The following is a 24,926-nucleotide window of genomic DNA, read 5'->3' on the forward strand; positions in this document are numbered from 1 at the left end:
TATAAAAGGTATCCATGCAAACTGAACTAAAAAGTAACACTCCAAATACAAATAGACATGCCAAATGAATCACAAACACTTCAAATGACAAAATTGGCCAGTGCGAGTTTTTATTTTGCTTTTAGAGGCCGCTCTTGTACTGTATAATTGCAGCTGACCCTTCTCAGCTGCTCCTGCAATGAATGCATCCAGAAAACTATCAGTGTGGATTTTTTCCGATAACCGATAGTTCCAGCAATCGGTTATCGTGCTGATTAATTGGCAAAACCGATCAATCAGTCGACCTCCAATTGAGTCACATTCCAATGTATGCTATCATTGATTTTATATAGCACCTTTTCATGTCAAGCTGTTATATTCAACTTTTCGCACCTTTTAATGTGAAACTGTTATATTCCACTTTGAGGTGGTAACAGTAAGTCGGGGCACATCATCGCTTTTGTTGATTATTTTTCTAATACAGCACACCTTTTTTGTGTATTATATCTTGGTGGGCATGTAGGAAATGATATTGGCCTGTACAAAAGGCGAACCCTTTTTTAAAGACCAAATGACTTCTTTGAAGTCTTCTTTGAAGTTTGATCATTTGAAAGGCTCCATGTTGCATAATCACACAGATTTTAAAATAGCTATGTTTTTCAGAGTTCACAGCTTGTGCAAAAAGTTGCATTTTTGATATCCTAAATCACACCATGCAGTTGTTATTGGTGTTACATGTTGCAATTCCCAATACTTTACATGAGTTTAGTCCTTACGTGGATTTGTTTATCATGGAAATCCATGCCTCTGAGATAGTAGGTTGGGGTTGCAAAATCGGGGTGATAATAATAGTACATTTAAATCACTCAAATGTGTGATTAAATGACAGCTACAACTCTGTGCGAATGGAGAGGATTCTACTTGATCTGGCAACACTGCGCTAGTTTTAGTTATGCTTTGGTGCTGGTGTATAATGTACTGGGAGTGTTTTTGTAGTCGAAATGGGTGGTTCAGTGGGTCAATCTGGCAACCCGTGCATGGACTATAAATACGCTCTGCAGCGAAGCTCCATGAGTGGTCGAGTGAAGCACAAAGCAGCTCCTCCAAACAGCCTGGAAACTCCAACTGTACAGGATGGCACCTAAGAAAGTCTGTCTTATCGGCTCTGGCAACTGGTGAGTACGTGTACGTGTGTGTGAGAATGTGTGTGTGAAAGAGCGTGAAATCTGCACCTACATATTTCTCCTTGTAATGTAGCTGTTTTCAAGGTGCTTCATGCTACTGCATGACACAGCAGGATAAACATAGCTATGGGACAACAGAAATGTGTTCTATCTCAGTGGACAGAGATTCAGAAGGAGCTGTGTGGTGGACAGTGCATCTGCGTCCCCACAACCGGGAACCTGCTTATAAATAAGGAGTGATGAAAGAGTCTGAGAAGAATCGGTTCTTTTTGAACGACTCCGTTGAAACCTTGTAGTGATTCAATTAACCAGCATGTGCTGGTTACATGGATATTACTTTAACTAGCTGCATTATACTGACTGACAGCCTGTGATATCACAATTATCTAGCCAACTGTAATGCCCTTAATCATTTTTAAAACCACACAAATTTTACACACTTTTTATGACAGTTTTTATTAGCCTGCTACTGTCAATTATAACTCGAATGAGGACAAATTAAAAATGTTCGCCTCACACCTCCAGGGTCGGGGGTTCGATTCCAGCCGTGTGTGTGTGTGTGTGTGTGTGTGTGGAGTTTGCATGTTCTCCCCGTGCTCCGGGGGTTTCCTCTGGGTACTCCGGTTTCCCCCCCCAGTCCAAAGACATGCATGGAAGGCTGTTTGGCATGTCCGTAGTGTATGAATGGGTGTGTGAGTGTGTATGTGATTGTGCCCTGCGATGGATTGGTGTACCCTGCCTTGTGCCCAATGCTCCCTGGGATGGGCTCCAGGTTCCCCGTGACCCTGAAAAGGATAAGCGGTATAGAAGATGGATGGATTTTATTGACATTTTCTAATGCTAGATATGAATGAAATCGGGCATAAATGAATGAAATATAACAGGACTTAATTCAAGTCTTATTAGTTTAATTATGCTCAAGTTTTATTCACTCTACGGTAGTATCTATTAAGACCTGCCTTGCTACATAACTGGGGATTTATGTAAAACCCTGCTAAAAAAAATAAATATCTAATGGTTTCCACTACAAATACCATTACAAACCATCAGCTAAGCATTAAAACCATTATCGTTATTGATCCTTAATGGTATCCACTAGACACAACATGCCAACAATAGAAGGCTACAAATTACCAGTAGAGGGTACAGGGACCATTAGTTTCCATTAAAAACAACCAATACAATTCCCATTTTCACATTAAAACCATTACAAATTCTGAGAGTTTCTTTTATATTTATTTATTTATATAAACTATATAAAAACCTGTTTATACAAATTATTGAGCAATATTTTTTGTAATTGATTAATGATGACTAAAACACTACTGTAAAATGTGGCACACATGTGGCCCAGCTTTTTATTAGCTCTTAAAGCCATAAACTGCAGTCACCTGATGCCCCTTAGCACCTTAAGATATGAGTTTAGGTTATTAACTCATGCTCAATAGTTTTTGCAGGTTAAAATGTTAATCGCACATTATTACATTATACTAATTAATTATTAGACATTTTAATCCAAAATCTCAAGTTATGTAGCAATGCATGCATGTGTGACGATTAAAACATACTGAATAAACTATATTTACAAGCATCTAATTTAACTTAATATAACTTTGGTTAAACTCTTGTGTGTGCCTTAAAATAGTGTTACCAAATACCAGAGTAAATGTCAGTGTAAAAATGTGGTGTTTATGATTTAATCCACCACAGTCATTAAAAGCTTATATGTATCTGTCTAACCGCTCAGCTCCCCAGTATAGCAGCTAATTAATTAATTCTATATATATATATTTATATATTCTCAGTTGTAGACCATTCAAAATATGGTGATTAATTGTGCAGCCCTGTATCATGTTGTTTTTGTTTATCTAGCGATTATATGAAATGGACGCTGAGTTACTCTGCACGTCTAAAAGGAAATCTACAAACCAGAGGAATCAAAGCTAAAGATTCACTTTTAACTGTTTGTTCAGAGGAATCGATTCAGTAAAGCGAGTCCTAGCATTACCCTTGAGATGTACAGTTGCTGAGTAATGCTCCAAGACAGAAGGCATGACTGCACACCCTGACTACAAAAGAATCAGCACCCAGTTTACATATATTTCCTACCCTAATGGGGGGAGCTCTTGCTGCTGGTGTGTTGGTTTTTTTTGGTTATTCTTTACTTATATTTGCTGTTTCAAAGTATATCGGCTTTCTGCAGGAGATCAGTGAGGTAAGATGTCAAAGTCTGTTCCTGTGTACAAAGAACAGACATTGCATCTGACGCAACACACTCTGGATTAGACTGATTACACATTCTGCATTCGAAAATTAGCCTGGTCTGTTTCTTATGTTTGGAAAATTTGTATGTTTACACCGTATCACTATGGATAGAAATAGACAGAACCTGTTACACATGTCTGGAAAGGCTGAATTAGGTAGCATTGTTGCCTCACAGCTCCTGGGTCCGGGGTTCTATCCTGAGCTTGGGTTACTGTCCGGGTGGAGTTTTCTGTGTTCTCCCTGTGTAAATGTAGTCTTCCTTAAGGCTCTCTGGTTTCCTCATACCTCTTGAAGCATTACAGAGAAAACCATTATGTAAAACTTATCCATTGCAGGGGAGCCTGGAGCCTATCCCAGGGGACTCAGGGCTCGAGGCAGGGGGATACCCTGGATGGGGTGCCAACCCAATCGCACATACATTTACACACTACAGACAATTTGGTAATGCTAATCAACCTACAACACATGTCTTTGGACTGGGGGAGGAAACCAGAGTACCTGGAGGAATCCCCCGAAGCACAGGGCGGAGGCAGGATTCAAACCCCAACCCCATAGGTGCTACGCAAACGTGCTCACTAAGCCACCATGCCCCCTTACAGACATGAATTGCCTATGCTAATTTGCCCCTAGGTGTGTGTGCATGGTGCCCTGCAATGGACTGGATTTCATTTCAGTGTTCCTCATGCCAGTGTTCCTGGGATAAGCTCTGGATCCACCACAACCCTGGCCTGGATAAAGTTCTTATAAAATGTCATACTTCCATGCATATCCCAGGGGATTCAGGGCCTAAGGCAGGGGACACTCTGGACAGAGTGCCAACCCATCACAGGGCACAAACACACACATTCACACACTGCAAACAATTTGAAAATGCCAATCAGGTTAAAATACGTGTGTTTAGACTGGGGGAGGAAACCCCCAAAGCACGAGGAGAACCTGAAGCTTTGTGCATACAGGGTGGAGGTGGGAACCACTTTAAAGAACCCCTGTTTACAGTCATGACTATGGAAATGGGGGCAAACTCTCTGATACCAACTTCCACTTTACAGCAGATCACATTTTCACACAGCCTTCTAATTCCTGCAAGAAATTTCAACATGCTGGACCGTGATCCATGACAGTGCTGTTGAAATGGAGGTAATGATTAAACCCTTCTGTGTTTGCACCATGAGTTGTGTGTTAGGAAATTTTGTTACTCTGGCCCTTCAAAGTTCAGACATTATTTTTGCCAAACCTAATAATGAAATAGCCATGCTTTATATTGCTTATGAAATCTATCATTTTGACAGTAGTCATAAGGACAAATTTACTAAGTCTGTCCTCAATACTCCTTACTGTTTAAGCTATGAACGTTGATTTAGACCAGTTCCTGATTTTCCAACACTTGGTGGTTCATTTTTTTGTGCTCCTGATTTCACTGGAGACATTTTTATTGTTCTTGGCTTTTGGCTGTTTGCTGACACTTAACCAATAAGCAGTGCATGCCGAGATGACGTCGTTTACGCCAGTGTTAAATCAGGATGTGATTTGCTATGTTCTTGGTCATTTATTCATTTCTCACCATCCTCCTTTGACTCCTCTGATACACCGGTTGTTTTATCCACTGGTAGTTTTTGCACTATTCTTAGTAATCCCTACAAAAATTTGCTGAAGAAACGATACATGTCGGACAGGTCATGTCTGTTTACAGTTAGCTCAGAATGTTGTTGTCCATCAACGTTGGACCCATATAAAATTAGTCAGTGATTAAGAATCTAATAAAAGGAAATTCCTGATCATCCTGCGTTTAACAGCCCACATACAGATCTACAAATCGATGGATACCGATGCCATGTTTGCTAATAATCCAGCTAAAGCTTTACAATATAGTGTGAGAGATGTAAGGGGCCCATAATAGACCCCTGGAGGAACCAAGTCTAACTTTAAATATTTTCTTATGGAGCCATTGTTTACAATGATGAAATAAAAGTTCTGCCACCACAGACTGTTGACATCAGGTTGCACATGCCATATTCAAGTCCTTCCATCATTATCCCAACAGATGCACTGGTTAAACATCTCGCAGATGCTTAAATGCAATGTCCTACTTCTCATTTCCACTATCTTCTCAGTATACATCTTCTCAATTGCAATTTGTTCTCACCACCTTATCTCCGTGAGTTCTGCTAAAAGTGAAAAGTTTTTCACTAATCATGTAGGTCTATGTTCTTTGTTGATCCACAGGGGATCTGCCATTGCCAAGATCGTGGGCAGCAACACTGCGAAGTATGCTACGTTTGAGGACACGGTGAACATGTGGGTGTTTGAAGAAATGGTGAACGGACGCAAACTCACGGAAATTATCAACACTGAGCATGAGAATGTCAAATACCTGCCAGGACACAAGCTGCCCCCTAACGTGGTATGGCACACTTGCGTTCTGCTTCTCGAAGGTCCGATTCAAAAAATACATATCAGTTGATTAAATTTCTTTCTTGGTGGTCAATCAGTCTGTCACAGACAATCCTGAGACTTTTTTTTTGGCCAGTAGCACACTCTAAATCACACTCTCAACCAATAGGTCTTCAGTGAAGAAATGAGGTAATAGAAGTATAAACCGAATAAAGGATGACCCCAATGCTATGTATTCAGAACAAACTACCAATTCAAGGATCAGTGGTGTAACTGCTACCTTTCCACTGTGGGAGACATGGAGAAATTGAATTCCCTGCAAAACATAACGTTTTATCCCTTACCTATTGTAACTCATGTATGCAGATTATGACCGCTAGTGCTCTCCTCCATGCAATGTCACATGTGCAGCAGTTTAAAAAAAAAAAAGATTCATGTGGCTGTTTATGTGTGGGAGGAAGTGTAAGTTATTCCTTCCCCTCTCAAATAAGATAATTAGCTAGTGGGTGGAAACGGGCTACAACTGTACAACTATGAAACACTGAGTACGTTAATTAACAAACCTTTCAGTACCTTGCGGTTATTTTGAGATTGTAGGTTTAATTATTGTGCTTGTGCTGGCCATTTTTAGTAAAACGACGTGCCCGTGGCTAAAATTGTCTTCAACAGAAGATTTCCGTTATAACGGTAATGTCTGAAAACATTTCACAGTTAAGAGAGCAATAACATCCTTCATTTATGTGGACAATATATGGATCATGCAGTTTAATGTATATTACCGTAGTGTTATAATCGAGTATAATGTATATTACTGTAGTATAATGTCTCCTTAATCTACATTACTCCTCATTGGCATGCATTTCTCTGATGTGTTTAATCTTGAGATCAAACACCTTTGATCTACAGCACTTTGCTCATGAACAGAGTTCCTTACGTTGTAAAGTTGTTCTCTTTTCCAGGTGGCTGTTCCAGATCTGTTAGAAGCTGTGAAAGGGGCGGATGTTCTTATATTTGTAATCCCGCACCAGTTTGTAAAGAGAACTTGCGACACGATCAAAGGTCACATCAAGACAGATGCGGTGGGAATGTCCCTGATCAAGGCAAGCTCTCAGACTGCCATGTGGAATTTGTATATGTTCAGTTATCTAACTGCTTATTGCATGGTAACTAAAATGAAATGTACAGTGCTGTGAAAAAGTATCTGCATCCATCTTGATTTCTTCTGTTTTTGTGTACGAAGCAAAAAAATATTTATCCAACACCTATCACCAATGTGAAAAAGTAATTGCCCCTTTAACTTAAAATCTGGTTGTGCAGCAATAACTGCAAACAAACACTTCTGATAACTGGAGCTCAGTCTTTCACTTACTTCTAGGACTGGGACTTCTAGGACTACTATGCTTTGACTCATTGTCTTGCTGCATAATCCAGTTGCACTTGAGTTTCAATTTACGGACTGAAGACCGGACATTCTCCTTTAGGATTTTCTGGTGGAGAGCAAAATTCATGTTTCCCTCAGTTATTGCATGTTGCCCAGGCCCTGAAGCAGCAAAGCATCCCCACACCATCACACTCCCACCACCATGCTTGTCTGTAGGTCAGGTTACATTTCAAGTCCACAGAACATTCTCCCAAAAGGTTTGAGGATCATCAAGGTGTATTTTAACAAAATTCAGATGAGCCTTACATGTTCTTCTGGGTTAGTGGTTTTCACCTTGCCACTCTTCCATGGATGCCATTTTTGCCCAGTGTCTTGATGGTGGAGTCAGGAACCTTTATTGATGCAAGAGAGGCCTTCAGGTCCTTTGATGTTGTCCTTGGCTCTTTTGTGACTTCCTGTTTGAAAAGTTACTGTGCTTCTGGAGGAATTTTGAAAGGTCGGCCACTTCTGGGAAGGTTCACTACTTTTTTCACCACTTTTCTGAGATTTTTTTTTTTCCGTAGACAACAGCTCTCACTGTGGTTCTTTGGAGTACCAAAGCCTTTAAAATAGCTTTGTAACCCTTCCCAGACTGATGTATTTCAGTCACCTTTTTCATAATTTCGGGGATTTCTTTCAATTTCGGCATAGTGTGTTACTGGATAAGACCTTTTAATCAGGCCTGCTTGTGTCTAGTCCAGCTGAACCCCATTATGAATGCAGTTTAATAGGGGAATAGTAATCTTTTGGCCCCTGCTCGCAGTTCTTGAAAGATGCACTGATCTGGCGCCCTTGCTTTCTGTCCAGGTGAATGTAGAATGTTTTGTTTTTTTCGTTGAAAATGGTCAAAAACAGCTCTTTTTTTAAATTGAATGGGCCTACATCAAAGTAAATGGGATGAATTTTTTGGGGGAGGCAGTGGCAGGAGGCCACAAGTTCTCATAAATACTGAGAAGTGGGCCTCTTTTTCGGGGGGGGGGGGGGGGGGGGGGGGTGGCTGAATGTGTCTGCTCTCAGGAAACATGTGATTTAGGTTGTCCATTATTGTAGCACTTACAGCATTGAGCTACATTGTGACGTTTTTCTTCATGGTTTTTATTTATGTTTGCTCCAGGGTGTTGATGAGGGTCCAGATGGGCTGAAACTCATTTCTGATGTTATCAAGGAGAAGCTGGGTATCACTATGACTGTGCTGATGGGAGCTAACCTGGCCAATGAGGTGGCTGAGGGCAAATTCTGTGAGACCACAATCGGTAAGTGAGCAAGAAAAATAGCCATTATTCTAGAAATGCTTGAAAAATTGCCAAAATCACTGTGGTATAATAAGCATAAAACACTTCAAGATGTGCTGATGTAGGAAAATAATCAACTTCTCTGTGGTAACGGCTACTATCAGATCACACCAGCGTAGATTTACTGCAATTGGTGTACTTGTTATTATCTGTGTCAAACCATTCAGGCTGTAAAAGCAAAGAACATGGGCCACTGCTGAAGGAACTCATGCAGACAACGAACTTCCGGGTCACTGTCGTGGAAGAGTCGGATGTTGTAGAGATTTGTGGAGCTTTGAAGGTACCCTTGATTGATTTACTTGAACAGAGGCAGTTAGCAAAACCATCTGTGCATGGTCTGATGTGAAGAAGATGTGAGGCAAAAGACCAGACAAACAGGAAGTGATGGGTATGTAATTTCCTTCCAGAACATTGTGGCAGTCGGTGCAGGTTTCTGCGACGGCCTTGGCTTCGGTGATAACACCAAGGCGGCAGTAATCCGTTTGGGTCTGATGGAGATGATTGCGTTTGCACGGCTCTTCTGCACGGCCAGTTCTGTTTCCCCTGCCACCTTCCTGGAGAGCTGCGGCGTCGCTGACCTCATCACCACCTGCTATGGAGGACGCAACCGTAAAATCGGTGAGGCTTTCGCCAAAACCGGCAAGGTCAGTCGTCTCTCTGTTTGGTACGTAGCTTCTAATTATTGGTTACCATATTTGGATATCGTCTGATGGGAAAATATGTGCTCTTGTCAACTTCAGTCAATTGAAGAGCTGGAGAAAGAGATGCTAAATGGGCAGAAGCTTCAGGGTCCAGCCACTGCAGCTGAAGTGAACCACATTCTCAAGCACAAAAACATGGTGGACAAGTAAGTGTTCATGTAACTGATCCATAAGCAGAAACATTCACAGTGCAGCCATTTCCAGGCCATGTCCTGAAAATCCAAATGCTTACATTGGTCAGTTCCAATCCGTGTCTTATGGTAGTGTGACCACATTCTGGTTTTCCAAAAAGAGGACACCTTTTTTTTTTTTTTTTTTTTTTTTTTTGGCGGGGGTCTTAATAGCGTTCAAAACAGTGTTACTATGAATGCAGACTTTAATACACAAAAAAAATACACACTATTAGCATGACATAAATATATATAGATAAAATTGTTTCACTCTGCCCAGGTTTTAAATTCTTTCCTACATTCTTTTGAATGTTTATGGATTAAAATTAACTATTAGATGCCTTGAGTGTACTTTCTGCCATTATTTACACATTTGAATGACCATGCAATACGAAGCAATGTGATAACATGAAATTAAAAATGACCTTATATAGCCATGGGTGGTGTTTTAACTCAGGACAGCTGTCATTTTCTGCTGTTGTCAAGCAACTGTTTGACGCCGTACACAACAGCGCTTCACCTTTGCTCATTCGTTGAGTGTAGGTTAATGGTTGAGAGATGTTGATAGAATTTGGCTAATAGTTGCTGCAAGCCTTTTATAATCGACTAAATGGTGTGCGAGAAGGCGGAAATTACAGATAGGGTTTGACGCAAAGTAAACATGTGCACATATGATGTAGTATTAGACCAAAAGCACATCCTAATGAAACTAAAGCCAATTCCTGGACATTTTCTCAAATTTAGAAAACCCGGCCGGACGCTTTTTTAAGGTCTGAAAAAGAGGACATGTCTGGGGGGAAAAAAGTGACTGTATGGTCACCCTACTTATATGCTCTCACACATGCAGCATTTTGTCCATTTGAATTGAACTTAAAGGTGTGGTCTTGATCCAACTCCAAACGAACCCCTTTCTTCCCAACTCCCAAAAACATGGCTATGTTAAATTACCCCTAGTTGTGAATGAGTGTGTGAATGTCTGTATGGTGCCCTGCTATGGACTGGTGTTCTATCTAGGGTTTATTCCTAAATTGTCTCGATCTTGGGCATTGGTCTTGCAAGATATGGTCTTGGTCTTAATTGCTTCTTCTAGAAAATCTAGCCTAAATATTGTCCCAATGCTTGAATGAACCCAACTAGTTGAAGTACAGGCTTGGCCTTGTAAAGGATTTGATGCTTTTTGGTCTTGATCTTGACTCTGTCTTGCTTTCATTTGGACTTGATCTTGACTTGGTTTTGACCCTCTTAAGACCTGATCTTGAGTCGATCTTCGTTAATCCTGGTTTTTGACTTGTCTTGCACTTGTAGCTCTCTATGTCTATGGTGCCCTTGAATGCTGACAATTGAAATCAAACCAAATAGGAGATGAACCAAAATTCTGAAGTTTATTCTGATTTAGACTTGACAACATATTAATACTTGGGGGGGAGTGCCCATTCATAGCTATACTCTTCTAGACACAATCATTATTTGATTCAGGCAAATTAAGTTAAAAACTAAGGAAGGATGGCTAGAAGGAGTGTAAACTGGGTTTTAAGAGGTTATATAAAATATCTTATCTGCAGTGTGCAATATTGTAATAACTGGTGTTTGGGGTAATGTATACAGTCATGTGAAAAAATAAGTACATCTCATGGAAATTGATGGCTTTTTTTACATATTTGGACAAGCAAACCTTTGATAATTTTTGTAACAGTGCCTATAAATAAAGTTGATGTACTTGAACAAATCCACAAGGAAAAATAGCTTTTTTTAATCGTTTATTCAACAAAAATTTCAATAATTGTGATATTCTTCTGTGGAAAAAGTAAGTATACCCTTGGCCTCCGAAGCTTGTATTGCCCCCTTTAGCAGAAATAACTTCTTTTTACATAATTGTCCACCAGGCTTGCTGGAATTTTTGACCACTCTTCCATGCCGTATTCTTTTGCAAGATGTTTCAGTTGCAAGTTGTTTGAAGGTTTTCTTCCATGTACTGCAGTTTCAAATCCCCCCTCCCCCAATATTTCAATGGGATTCAAATCCAGGTTTTCACTAGGCCATTCTATAATCCTCCGTTTCTTCTTTTTGAGCCATTCCTTGGTGGATTTTCTAGTGAGCTTAGGATCATTATCCTGTTGAAAGGTCCACTTTCAGTTCAACTTCAACTTTTGGACAGATGACCTCACACTTTCTTCACGCACTCTTTCATATGACGTGGAATTCATAGCTGAATCAATGAATGCAAGCTGTCCAGTCCCTGAGGCAGCAAAGCAACCCTAAACCATAACACTTCCACCACCGTGCTTCACAGTTGGTATGAGGTGCTTCTCCTGAAAAGCTGTCTTTGGTCTGCGCCAAACATAACTGCTGTTACTGTGGCCAAACAACTCTATCTTTGATTCGTTTGTCCCGAGCTCATTATTCCAAAAGGCCTGGTCTTTGCCTACATGCTCACTGGCAAACTGTAATCTTGCTATAATGTTCTTTTTAGATAGCAAAGGCTTTTTCCTCCCATGTAGGTCAAATCTGTGCAATCTCTTTCTGATTGTAGAAGCGTGCACTTTGATGCCAACAGTTCAGAGACGTACTAGCAGATCCTGTGATGAAATTTTGGGGTTCTTGGAGACTTCAGACAGTCTGCTCTTGGGCTGAATTTGCTGGGACGGCCAGTCCTGGACAAATTGGTAGTCGTTTGAAATCTGTTATTTATAGATGATTTTCCTTACAGCTGAATGATGTATTTCAAATAATTTGGAGGTTTTTTTTAAATCCCTTGCCAGACTCATAGGCATTTTTCTGAAGGCCTTACAGAACTCTTTAGATTTTGGCATGGTGACACCACACACCTCAATAGCAAAGGGAACATCAGACACTAGATATGAGAGGGGTTTAAATAAGACCGGTTCCACCTGCACTCCCTAAGCAGGTTCTAATCACTGGCACACAATCTTCGATTCAAATTTTATAGATTTGAAGGTGTGATAAATGTAAGGGTGTACTACCTTTTTGTCTAGTGATTGATCTCTTTTGTTTTGTTTTGTTTTGTTTTGTTTTTGCTAATTTAAATTGTGAAAATTACTACAAAATATCAATTTTGACATTTGATAATGTATCAACTTTATTAATAGATATTGTTTCAAAGACTATCAAATGTTTACTTGTCCAAATATGTAAAAAAAAACAAAAAAAAAACAACCCAACAATTTCCATGGGGTGTACTTATTTTTTCCACATCAGTGTAGTATCTTTCCTAATATTTAACTATTTTTTAACTTATTTAACTATCCTGGTGTTCAGAGTTAACACTTTTCCTATCTTACTGTATATTTGTCTCTTCCAGATTTCCTCTGTTCAACGCAGTGTATCAGATCTGCTTCCAGGGCCATCCAGTAAAAGAGTTCATCAACTGCCTACAGAATCACCCAGAACACATGTAACTCATTGACCAACCTGTACTGTGAGAGAGTTAGTCTAGCTAAAAAGCTACTACTAATCTAGTTGGAGAGATGGGGCTGTCTTCACTGTGCCTATATTTCTTACCGAGGAAAGAAGAATCTGAACTAGAGCTGATCTGAGGATGTCCTCGCCAAACTTAATTTCAAAACGCCACACCTCAAAAAGCCTTACGTCAACATCCTACCACTAGATCAAAATTCTAGATCTAGATCAAATTGTCCGTGTCAGATTTGAACTTAACCTAAGGATACATGTTGTTTTGTTTTTGTAAATGTGTCAGAGATATGACATAACTGTCTTCCTGTAGCTGCTAATGGGTGAGTAGACTGCCTTGAAACACTGGTGTCTAAAGGAGAATCTAAAGGAGTGTGGATTAAAAGTGCCTTAAATTGTTTTTACCTGAATATTCATCCTGTCCAGACTTTTGTTTTCTATTCCATAGAAAACTCCCAAATAATTGTACAACACTAATACAAAGAGTACATCCTGCTTTTTACACTCTGGTTTGTTTTTGATTCCATGTGTACGGCTCCACACATGACGTACTGTCATTTTGAAATAAATTATTGAAACTGAATCATTTCAAGGCTGTGTGTTTTATAGTATAGTAGATGCATGCAATTTGAAGGTGAACAATCGAACATAATTAACTCTTGTATGAATCTGTAGCTCTACAGCTTGGACATGCTTGCACTCGGACACACACGCTCCTAGCATGACATATGATTCTTTCTTGCCCCGCATGCCCTCGGGTGTTATCCTAAACGCTTCACCTTTTAGCAGCTCTAGGCTTCATCCTTTGACCTTTATTAGGAATTACGAAGCACTGAAGCACTGTAGATGTTGTTCTGGGATGGTAAGTTTTCTTACACATCGTTCTTATATTCCCAAATGATGCATACTTCAGATTAACAAATATCAAATACACAAATGGGTCAAAATATCAGTCACAAAATGAGTTTATTCGAGCTTAAGTGTCAAATGATTTCAATTTTATACACCCAAGAAATCTTCATGAAGACCAAGGAGCTATCAAAAGAAGTCTGGCATAAAGATCTGGGAAAATATCAATCATGTTTTGGTCATTTAAAAAAAAAATATCGTGGACTGTGAACATCCCACAGAGCACCATTATATCCAGTATTTTAAAAAAAGAGAAAAGAATATGGCTCAACTGCAACTATGCCTATCGGAGGCCGAGCACCAAAAGTTAGTGACCAGCTAAGGAGGGCATTAATCAGAGACGGAAACCAGTTTCATGACACAAAATCCCAGTTAAATCCATTTTAGTTCCAGGTCAAAAGTGAATCCTAACTAATAGTAACTAATTAGTTTCATTCAATTCACTACAGTGTCAATTATAATGTAGCATAAACGTGGATGGTCAGGTGTCGGACAGTGAGACTGTCTGGATCCTTTTTTGCTTCATATTCAAGCAGAACAGCACTGATACTCCCACATTCCAGGATGAGAACTGTAGGTGCACAGGGCAAATCATTAGTGTCCCTTTTTTATTTATTTATTTATTTTAAATAAACATTTCATGTGTTAAGTACGCCGATTAGCCATAACATTACAACCACCGGCCTAATATTGTGTAGGTCCCATTTATACCCCTAAAACAGCTCTGGCCCGTCGAGGCATGGACTCCACAAGACCTCTGAAGGTGTGCTGTGGTATCTGGCTCCAAGACGTTAGCAGAAGATTCTTTAAGTCCTGTAAATTGCAAGGTGGGGCCTCCGTGGATCGGACTTGTTTGTCCAGAACATCTCACAGATGATGGATCGGACTGAGATCTAAGGAATTTGGAGGCCATGTCAACACCTTGAACTCTGTCATATTCCTCAAACCGTTCCTGAACAATTTTTGCAGTGTGACAGGACGCATTATCCTGCTGAAAGAGGTCACTGCCATTAGGGAATAGCGCTGTGAAGGGGTGTACTTGGTCAGCAACAATGTTTAGGAAGGTTGTACTTTGTCAAAGTAACGTTCAGATGATTGCCAGGAGCCAAAGTTTCCCAGCAGAACATTGCCCAGAGTATCACGCTGCCTCTGCCAGCTTGCCTTCTTTGCATAGTGCATCCTGGTGCCATCTCTTCACCAGGTCTTCCTCACACACATAGCTGACCAGCATGAACTTTTTCAGCAATTTGTGCTATAGTAGCTCCTCTGCAGGATAGCACCAGACGGGCTAGCCTTCGCCCCCCACGCTTATCAATGAGCCTTGGGCGCCCATGACCCTGTCGCGGGTTCATCGGTTGTCCTTCCTTGGACCACTTTTTGTAGGTACTAACCACTGCATACTGGGAAACCCCACAAGACCTGCCGTGTTGGAGATGCTCTACCCATTTTTCCTGCTTCCAACACATCAACTTCGAGAGCTGGCGATTCACTTCCTGCCTAATACATCCCACCCCTTGACAGGTGCCACTGTAACAAGGTAATCAATGTTATCCACCTCACCTATCAATGGTTTTAATGTAACGTTGTATGTTATTCTTGTAAATGTAACTTTATCTGCAAAATATCTCAGCTTGGAGGTTTTCTCACTTGACATTAGCGGAAATGTCCATTTTTTACTCTGACCTAATCTGTGAAGAAGGGAAAGAAGCATATCTGTCCTAAGGCTTTGTGAATAATCTACCTGTTATTTATTTGCTCATTTTTACTATCTATAGTGTATAGGAATACTGATTGTGTGTATGGACTGGTTTTCAATATTTTTTCCAGTTAATAAAGATTTCATTAGTCATAGCCAATCCTGTGACTTATGGATCATCACAATGCGTATAAAGCCGTCTGACTGTAATCCTGTGAATACTTCATGGGCTGCCCTTCCAGTCGCACTGCTATTAATATTGCTTTCTATCAGGCAAAGTTAGAGCTATAATTAGAGGGGTGTGGGCAAGACCAGTAGACAGTAAGGCTGAAGCATGAGACTCTAATTCTGTTTTATCTCAAATATCAGTTTCATATGGCACCTATGCATTCATTATTTATGCTGATAAAGACTTTTTAAAAACTGCAGTCAGGTTGATCAGCTTGTGAGTTTTAGACATGGAGGTTTTATCAGGTAAAGTATCAGATGAAGACAATTTAATAACATGTTTTTTCCTCTTATTTTAAGTTAATTGCCTTTCCAGCAGAAGTGTACATATGTTGACATGGAATCATAATCACACTCAATATCCAACGCACCTTTCTCCAAGATTGAAGTCAATTCAGATTCTAAGAGACATGAAGGCAAGTTATATATTTATAAATCCTATAGGGTTTTTTTTTGTTTGTTTGTTTATTTTTATTTTTTTTTACAATGATAACAATGATCAATGTCAAATTGCAAGATAAAAAACGGGAAATTAATACTCTATGCTCAAGGCATTTTCTATTGTTATATCTTGACAAATTGTTTGTTTGATTTTCTCTGCCATTTTTGACTGTGATATGTATCATAAACACCCCTTATAAAAAAGTAACACACAACATCTGGACATGTCAATTTTACACGTGGTTGTAAACACGCACTTCACATGCGTGTCCTGCTACATGCAGTTGTCTCATGAGGACTTTTCTCACGTGTTGTTGTTGTTGTTGAATTCACACGTGCAATCGCAGGGCCTAACATTTTGGAATGTACCTTCATGTTTTTCCACATGATCACTTAATATTCACACAACCATACGTGGAAAAACGTGATATTTGATGTTTTCGTTGCTTGTGTAGATGATTCATTCATTCATTCATTTACAGCATATGTTATTATTTGTTATACCATAGGCTTCATCAAAAATAAAGTAGATCAGATTTTTAACAAAAATACTAAATGATCCTAATCCTACATGACCAACCTGAAATTTTGGTAGAGAGAGAGGGGATTTATGGGTAATCACAGAAGATAGACCTGTATTTCTACTCATCAGCTGCTATTTGTAAAATTTCCACATGATGGCAGCACCAACAAACATAGACACACTATATGGTTTTTAGAGTTAGAGCCTTGGAGTGCCATGTATGTTGCTTTCTTCAATTTGATCTGCAAAATGTCCCAAGATCTCCAGTTTGGACGTTTTCTCATTTGACATAGGCAGTAAAGTAATGTTTTGCTTGAGGCAGTTTGAGCTAATTTATGAATCTATATATATATATATATATCTCAGCATATCATGTTACAGACAGAATTAAGACTGGCTGTTCTTGCTGAAAGACATCCTGCATTAGACATTCTCAATCACCCGAAGAACAGTTGCTGTTGCATATTTCCTTACATGTTGCACTAACACATGAGCATCATGGCCACAAAGGGTGTGCTTTCAACCCCAGTTTCCAACCCTCTTCACTGTCTTTACCATAAATCTAAATGCAGAAGTCAGTTCCTAATGAAATCACTGTTCCTACTGAAACATAAGTCGAGCAGTACTTGGCAGCTCAGTGGTTAAGATGTTGGACTACTGATCAGAAGGTTGTGAGTTTAAATCCCAGCGCTGCCACTGCTGGGCCCTTGAGTAAGGCCTTTAACCCTCAACTGCTCAGTTGTATAAATGACATAAAATGTAAGTCGCTCTGGATAAGGGTGTCTGATAAATGCTGTAAATGCTTGTGCCTGAAGTTTTTGTTATCTGTGCCCTATTAAGCCCCCCCACTTTTTTTTATTATTTTTTTTACAGTCACTTGATCTAAAATCTTTACCAAAAAATTCTCTCACTTCTCACATCTCTCCCATTCACTTCCACAACAGAGAGAACCAGCAGAGTATGGTCTCTCTATGTGTACTCTGTCTCCCTCTGGAGGATTTCTCTGTCAATAAACTGCCTGAGCAGAAGGAACTTCCTCATCCTCATCACGTGTGCAGGGGTTGCCAGACGGAGTGATATCCCGTTTAAAAATCAAAATGGAATGGAAACAGGCTTTGGGTTGAAAAATATCAATTGAACTCACTCACTCACATTCAGTAACTACTTCTCCCAGTCAGGGTGGTGGTGGATCCGGAGCATGTGCCAGAAACAATGGGAGTGACATGAGATAGACCCTAGATGGGATGCTATTCGATCACAGGGCACCATGAACACTCACTCATTCACACACTAAGCCATTATCTTCTAGCTTGAGACTTCTTGATTGTTTGGCCGTAAGCTAAGACCGGCGGTCTTAAAACACATAATATGACATGTTCACTAATGGCCAATTTAGTGGCATTGTGACCAGACACATCTGACAACAAAGTGTCCATAATCTTAGTGTTACCACTGCTGACACTTGTCTAAAAGCACAGGATTATGTAAAAAATTACAGATGCAAATATAGTAGTGACAATCCATCCATCCATCCATCCATCCATCCATCTTCTATACCGCTTATCTTTCAAGGTCACGGGGAACCTGGAGCCTATCCCAGGGAGCATCGGGCACAAGGCGAGGTACACCCTAAACAGGGTGCCAATCCATCACAGGGAACAATCACATACATACACCCATACACTATGGACACTTTGGACATGCCAATCAGCCTACCATGCATGTCTTTGGACTGGGGGAGGAAACCGGAGTACCCGGAGGAAACCCCCGCAGCACGGGGAGAACATGTGCTCTCAGTAGTGGCAATGACTAAACGTAAACAAAACATTCTAATGGACAGAAAAACATCTTTATTCCTGTTAGCTCAATTTGAAGAATGTTTGTGTTCACACTAACACATTTTCTAGAAGAGCGCTGTTTGATGACGTAACCACAACGTAGACATTTGGAATATTTTCATTGTATAATCTGACATGGAGGACATGTTTCCACTCGGTCTGTTATAGGATTCAGAAATTCACGTCATTCAACGTGACAACTAATAAGCTTATAAAACTCCACTGCAAACGGAACCCTATTAGTCGTGATGATTGCCGAGAAACAGCCAACCCGGCAACCAGATTTCAAACGCTCGCTCTAATCTGGCAACCCAGTTCGGGTGTGGAAAGCAGCTGTCGATGGAGCTTCACTTCGATACACGTTTGCTCTCGTGCACAGTAAAAGGGGGCGGTGAATAGTTACATCAAACCCCCTTTGTGTTGTTGTTTTTTTTTTTCTATCTATTTAGCTAGCTATTTTACACAACCTTCTCAAAACCTAGCTCTTTATTTCCTCCCCACGTAACATGGCTGCTCTCTCAGCCTGGTTTTGGAGCGAGGATTTCTGGCTTCCTCACAACGTGAGCTGGACGGACCTGGCGAATCCCGCGCCCGGGGTGGAGTACCCTAGAGCCGGGCACTTACTCAAAGCTTTCCCGCTGGCCTTGGGCATATTCGCTGTTAGGATATTTTTCGAAAGGTATGGAAGTTTTCTAGAAATAAAACCTTATCGACTGGGTGTCAAACCGGCGTTAAAAACGGTTCGTGGAAGAAAAGAGGGAAGAAGGAGTGGAAAAAAGGGGGCGGTGTGCAACTTAGCTGGCTAAGCTAACTAGCTTTCTCTGGCAACGTTAATTTCCTGTACTAATTTACTTAAATAATAGCAGTTCATCTCCGTGAACTGTTTTGACGTACTATTAAGTGCGTTAGTACGCTAGTACTGGCAACCCACAACGAATGGCTCCCAGGGTTTGGTATAATGTTTCCACATGCTGTTTAGTATGTAGTGTGCAGATTAAAGACTCAGCTTCAGGGTTGGATTTAAACTCTTCTTTAAGACCCAGATCTAAAGGATATGTGTGACTCAGTATCAATCGGCTATGGATATTTATCTTAATAAGGTGTTAATTGTTGTTGAGTGGATAAATTTAAGAGATAACCGGCTTAGCATCAAAGGCATGAAGGAAATGAGGACGTATGTCAATAACATGTTGACAACACTCTGACATTGAATAAATTAATCAAATAAAATAAAGATAAGATGCTTCCAGGCATGCATGTTATAATTTCACTATGCAGATTGCATGAGATTTACTTGGTGACCATGAGTTTCTATTAGCTGTTAGCTTGGCCAGCATATTATACATAAAACACACACACACACACACACACACACACACACACACACATATATATATATATATATATATATATATATATATATATATATATATATATATATATATATACACACACACACATATTATACGATAGTATACATAAAACACAAACTATATGTGTATACACAATTATACGTATGCATATATACATTATACAATATACATAAAACACATTATTTATGTATAGATATGTGTGTGTATAAAATTATACATCTGCATATGTGTGTATGTATATAAAATTATACATCTGCATATATATATATATATATATATATATATATAACACGTTATAATATAGATTATACATACGCATATATATACATTATATGATATGATACATAAAATACATATTATAACGAAGTCTTATGTATAAATGTCACAGAGAATATGCGAGCCTGAAGAGATGAGTTTTTAAAGACCTTTTGAATCTTGAAATATATTCACGGTTGCGGACGTGATTTGTGAGTTGAGGAAGTGAATTTCAGAGCTTGGGGCTAAAATGAGACTAACATGCTCAGTGAAAGGAAGAGTTTCCGCACCAGCATGTCTTAGCTGCTCGATTAAGTATGAGGTGTGGAGTAAGGATATTTGTGTAAATTTGACTTCTTCCCCTTTAACTTTGAATGCTCCTGAGTGTTTATAATTGTCAGGGAATGGGCTGGCTGTCTTGTGATCTCTATAAAACAGCCCAGATGACTATGGTTTGCTGTCTCGAACAATGAGAACCCAAATATGTATGCAAAACCCCCTGTGCTATCCAGAGCGACTGGCCGCTAACGGCAAGTTGGTTATAAGACTCCACTTTTGGTGTTTTGCAGGCTGAAAGTGTATTTTACATGGTGGATTCGATTTGCATAAATGTTTTGAATATGCACCTTTTTTTTTTTTTGTCAGGTCATGTTAACACACCTGATTTTGGAGACTCTTTATACAAAGTTCTCGTTCAAATCAGGATTGTTTTGTTCACACCTTAAAGAAAAAAATCAATTCGCATTACAAAGCGATTTTTAATGTACACAAAGCGCTTGAGCTTATTATTCCATTAAAGGGATGTTAAATGTTTACCTGTCTCATAATAAACCCAGCGTTGACTTTAAAGAATAGTTTCCTCAGTGGCATGCCTGCAGTCTGCATGCTTGTGTAATGGTTCCTCAAGGAACCAGTTAGTGATGCTGATGCGATGTTGCGCATCCTGTTACGGTGGAGTCTTTCGATGGTTTTGAGTCTGGTTCCACTGGTTCTATAAAAGTTTCTCTGTAATGCACAGTAGGTGCACTGTCTCGGTTTGCCCTTAAGGTATGTGAAGTATGGTCTTTTTTTAGCTTAGCTGGGTGAACCGGTCCCGAGCAAGACGTTAAGGAACTCCAAAAGTGCATAGCTGGAGTTTTACTTTCGTTGTTGGCACTGAATCATAACTCGCACAAACACCCTAAAAAATTATTTCACACACACCCTACGACTCATGACGCTCACCTGAGTGCCAGCACGGACACATCCCAGTAATCATCATAAACTGGCGCCGATAAGTATCAAACGCTCGGCCCGCAAATCATCATCACTCACGCAGTCCAAAAACTGATAACACGCTCACACCAATTATCATCGAGCATTCACCCTAATAATCTTCATACACTCGCCCCAAAGACTCCGAAAAAATCATCTAAGACTAAGCCTAGTAATCTCTTACTCACACCAGTAATCTCTCACACACACACCAGTAATCTCTCACACTCATCCTCACACCAGTAATCTCTCACACTCACACCAGTAATCTCTCACACTCACACTCACACCAGTAATCTCTCACACTCACACTCACACCAGTAATCTCTCACACTCACACCAGTAATCTCTCACACTCACACCAGTAATCTCTCACACTCACACCAGTAATCTCTCACACTCACACTCACACCAGTAATCACTCACACTCACACCAGTAATCTCTCACACTCACACCAGTAATCTCTCACACTCACACCAGTAATCTCTCACACTCACACCAGTAATCTCTCACACTCACACCAGTAATCTCTCACCCTCACACCAGTAATCTCTCACACTCACACCAGTAATCTCTCACCCTCACACCAGTAATCTCTCACACACACACCAGTAATCTCTCACCCTCACACCAGTAATCTCTCACCCTCACACCAGTAATCTCTCACACTCACACCAGTAATCTCACACTCACCCTCACACCAGTAATCTCTCACACTCACACCAGTAATCTCTCACCCTCACACCAGTAATCTCTCACCCTCACACCAGTAATCTCTCACACTCACACCAGTAATCTCACACTCACCCTCACACCAGTAATCTCTCACACTCACACCAGTAATCTCTCACCCTCACACCAGTAATCTCTCACACTCACCCTCACACCAGTAATCTCTCACACTCACCCTCACACCAGTAATCTCTCACACTCACCCTCACACCAGTAATCTCTCACACTCACACCAGTAATCTCTCACCCTCACACCAGTAATCTCTCACACTCACACCAGTAATCTCTCACACTCACCCTCACACCAGTAATCTCTCACACTCACCCTCACACCAGTAATCTCTCACACTCACCCTCACACCAGTAATCTCTCACACTCACACCAGTAATCTCTCACACTCACACCAGTAATCTCTCACACTCACACCAGTAATCTCTGACCCTCACACCAGTAATCTCTCACACTCACCCTCACACCAGTAATCTCTCACACTCACACCAGTAATCTCTCACCCTCACACCAGTAATCTCTCACACACACACCAGTAATCTCTCACACTCACACCAGTAATCTCTCACACACACACCAGTAATCTCTCACACTCACCCTCACACCAGTAATCTCTCACCCTCACACCAGTAATCTCTCACACACACACCAGTAATCTCTCACACTCACACCAGTAATCTCTCACACACACACCAGTAATCTCTCACACTCACCCTCACACCAGTAATCTCTCACACTCACCCTCACACCAGTAATCTCTCACACTCACCCTCACACCAGTAATCTCTCACACTAACCCTCACACCAGTAATCTCTCACACTCACCCTCACACCAGTAATCTCTCACACTCACCCTCACACCAGTAATCTCTCACACTCACCCTCACACCAGTAATCTCACACTCACCCTCACACCAGTAATCTCACACCCTCACACCAGTAATCTCTCACACACACACCAGTAATCTCTCACCCTCACACCAGTAATCTCTCACACACACACCAGTAATCTCTCACCCTCACACCAGTAATCTCTCACCCTCACACCAGTAATCTCTCACACTCACCCTCACACCAGTAATCTCTCACACACACACCAGTAATCTCTCACACACACACCAGTAATCTCTCACACTCACCCTCACACCAGTAATCTCTCACACTCACACCAGTAATCTCTCACACTCACACCAGTAATCTCTCACCCTCACACCAGTAATCTCTCACCCTCACACCAGTAATCTCACACTCACCCTCACACCAGTAATCTCACACTCACCCTCACACCAGTAATCTCTCACCCTCACACCAGTAATCTCTCACACACACACCAGTAATCTCTCACCCTCACACCAGTAATCTCTCACACACACACCAGTAATCTCTCACCCTCACACCAGTAATCTCTCACCCTCACACCAGTAATCTCTCACACTCACCCTCACACCAGTAATCTCTCACACTCACCCTCACACCAGTAATCTCTCACACTCACCCTCACACCAGTAATCTCTGACCCTCACACCAGTAATCTCTGACCCTCACACCAGTAATCTCTCACCCTCACACCAGTAATCTCTCACCCTCACACCAGTAATCTCTCACCCTCACACCAGTAATCTCTGACCCTCACACCAGTAATCTCTCACCCTCACACCAGTAATCTCTCACACTCACACCAGTAATCTCTGACCCTCACACCAGTAATCTCTCACCCTCACATCAGTTATCTCTCACACACACCAGTAATCTCTCACACTCACCCTCACACCAGTAAATCTCAGACACTCTCACCAATAAGATCTCACACACACACACACACACCCTCGCACCAGTAATCTCACACTCACCCACACCCTCGCACCAGTAATCTCACTCACACACACCCTCGCACCAGTAATCTCACTCACACACACCCTCGCACCAGTAATCTCACACTCACCCACACCCTCGCACCAGTAATCACATACCCAGCCCAGTAATCACACACTCACACCAGTAATCAATCAATCACACACACACACACACAGTTCTATTTGAGTGTTGATGTGATGGAACAGGGTTTGCAGTAATCAGGCCTGCTTGTGTCTAGTCCAGCTGAACACCATTATGAATGCAGTTTCATAGATTTGGGGAATTTAGTAACTATGGGGGCAAATACATTTTCACACAGGCTCAGTTGGTATTGGATAACTTTTTGCTTCAGTAAATAACTATAACTTAAAACCTGCATTTTGTGTTTACTCAGTTTGCCTCTGTTTTACCTTAGATTTTACTTGTGAAACAATTTAGTACGGGATCTACATATGTAAAATAGATTGTCTCCCCTTTACCTTGGATATTATCTGGACACAGAAGTAAATCTGGTAGGTGAGGATTAAAAAGTCAGAATCTATTCTGCAACTCAGAACTCGTTTGATCCTTAATCAGGTCTCCACCCACTAGCACCCCCCCCCCCCCTTTCACCCACGACCAACTATATAACCCCGATGGTTCAGCCTAACTGCCTGCTCCAGCACTGTGTTCCTGTTACCACACCCCCTCCTTCACTGGCACCACCATCACCTGATGTCTACCTCCGAGAACACCAGGTCCTCCTAGGATCTTGTTGTCTTTACTGTCTCCATTGTTCAAGTTCATGTTGCTCCCCTGCTGTGACTCAGCTCTGGATGTTTCAGGCTGTGCTGCTTATTTGGCAGTCCAATTAGCTTAGTTGGTCTAAAGAGGATTGATGTGGGTTTAGCTGGTTGACTGGGACCGAGTGATGAGGAACGACAGTGGAAGCTCTAATACCCAGCTGGGGAGCTGCATTTCCCCTCAGGCCCTGGCACTCCG

At 40.9% G+C, this 24,926-nt stretch overlaps 2 protein-coding genes across 3 annotated transcripts in view; both read left to right on the forward strand.

Annotated features, from left to right (window-relative positions):
* The first annotated feature begins 995 nt into the window (after positions 1 to 995).
* Positions 996 to 13,414, forward strand: gpd1b (glycerol-3-phosphate dehydrogenase 1b). The gene is made up of 8 exons (XM_017450744.3): positions 996 to 1,154; positions 5,652 to 5,829; positions 6,779 to 6,919; positions 8,354 to 8,492; positions 8,699 to 8,811; positions 8,939 to 9,175; positions 9,272 to 9,378; positions 12,722 to 13,414. Exons 1-8 carry the CDS (start codon positions 1,114 to 1,116, stop codon positions 12,816 to 12,818), a joined length of 1,053 nt encoding a protein of 350 aa, XP_017306233.1. The 5' UTR covers positions 996 to 1,113; the 3' UTR covers positions 12,819 to 13,414.
* Positions 13,415 to 18,733: 5,319 nt separating this feature from the next.
* The window catches only part of cers5 (ceramide synthase 5), a 37,579-nt gene continuing 31,386 nt past the window's right edge, over positions 18,734 to 24,926 (forward strand). The window contains exon 1 of one of the 2 annotated variants that reach the window (XM_053674195.1): positions 18,734 to 19,145. In XM_053674195.1, the coding sequence (XP_053530170.1) occupies positions 18,973 to 19,145 (173 nt within the window). In that variant the 5' untranslated portion in view covers positions 18,734 to 18,972. The remainder of the gene's footprint in view (positions 19,146 to 24,926) is intronic. The other variant, XM_017450793.3, reaches the window with a different exon arrangement.

Source organism: Ictalurus punctatus, chromosome 21, assembly GCF_001660625.3.
Source record: "Ictalurus punctatus breed USDA103 chromosome 21, Coco_2.0, whole genome shotgun sequence".
In the NCBI taxonomy this organism is placed as follows: Eukaryota; Metazoa; Chordata; class Actinopteri; order Siluriformes; family Ictaluridae; genus Ictalurus; species Ictalurus punctatus.

Bases quoted from the DNA above. Each gene is read 5' to 3' on its own strand.
- gpd1b (XM_017450744.3), top strand. From the start codon at position 1,114: ATGGCACCTAAGAAAGTCTGTCTTATCGGCTCTGGCAACTG. The intron at 5,830-6,778 runs GTATGGCACACT...TCTCTTTTCCAG, and splicing joins ACAAGCTGCCCCCTAACGTG to GTGGCTGTTCCAGATCTGTT. The intron at 8,812-8,938 runs GTACCCTTGATT...ATTTCCTTCCAG, and splicing joins AGATTTGTGGAGCTTTGAAG to AACATTGTGGCAGTCGGTGC.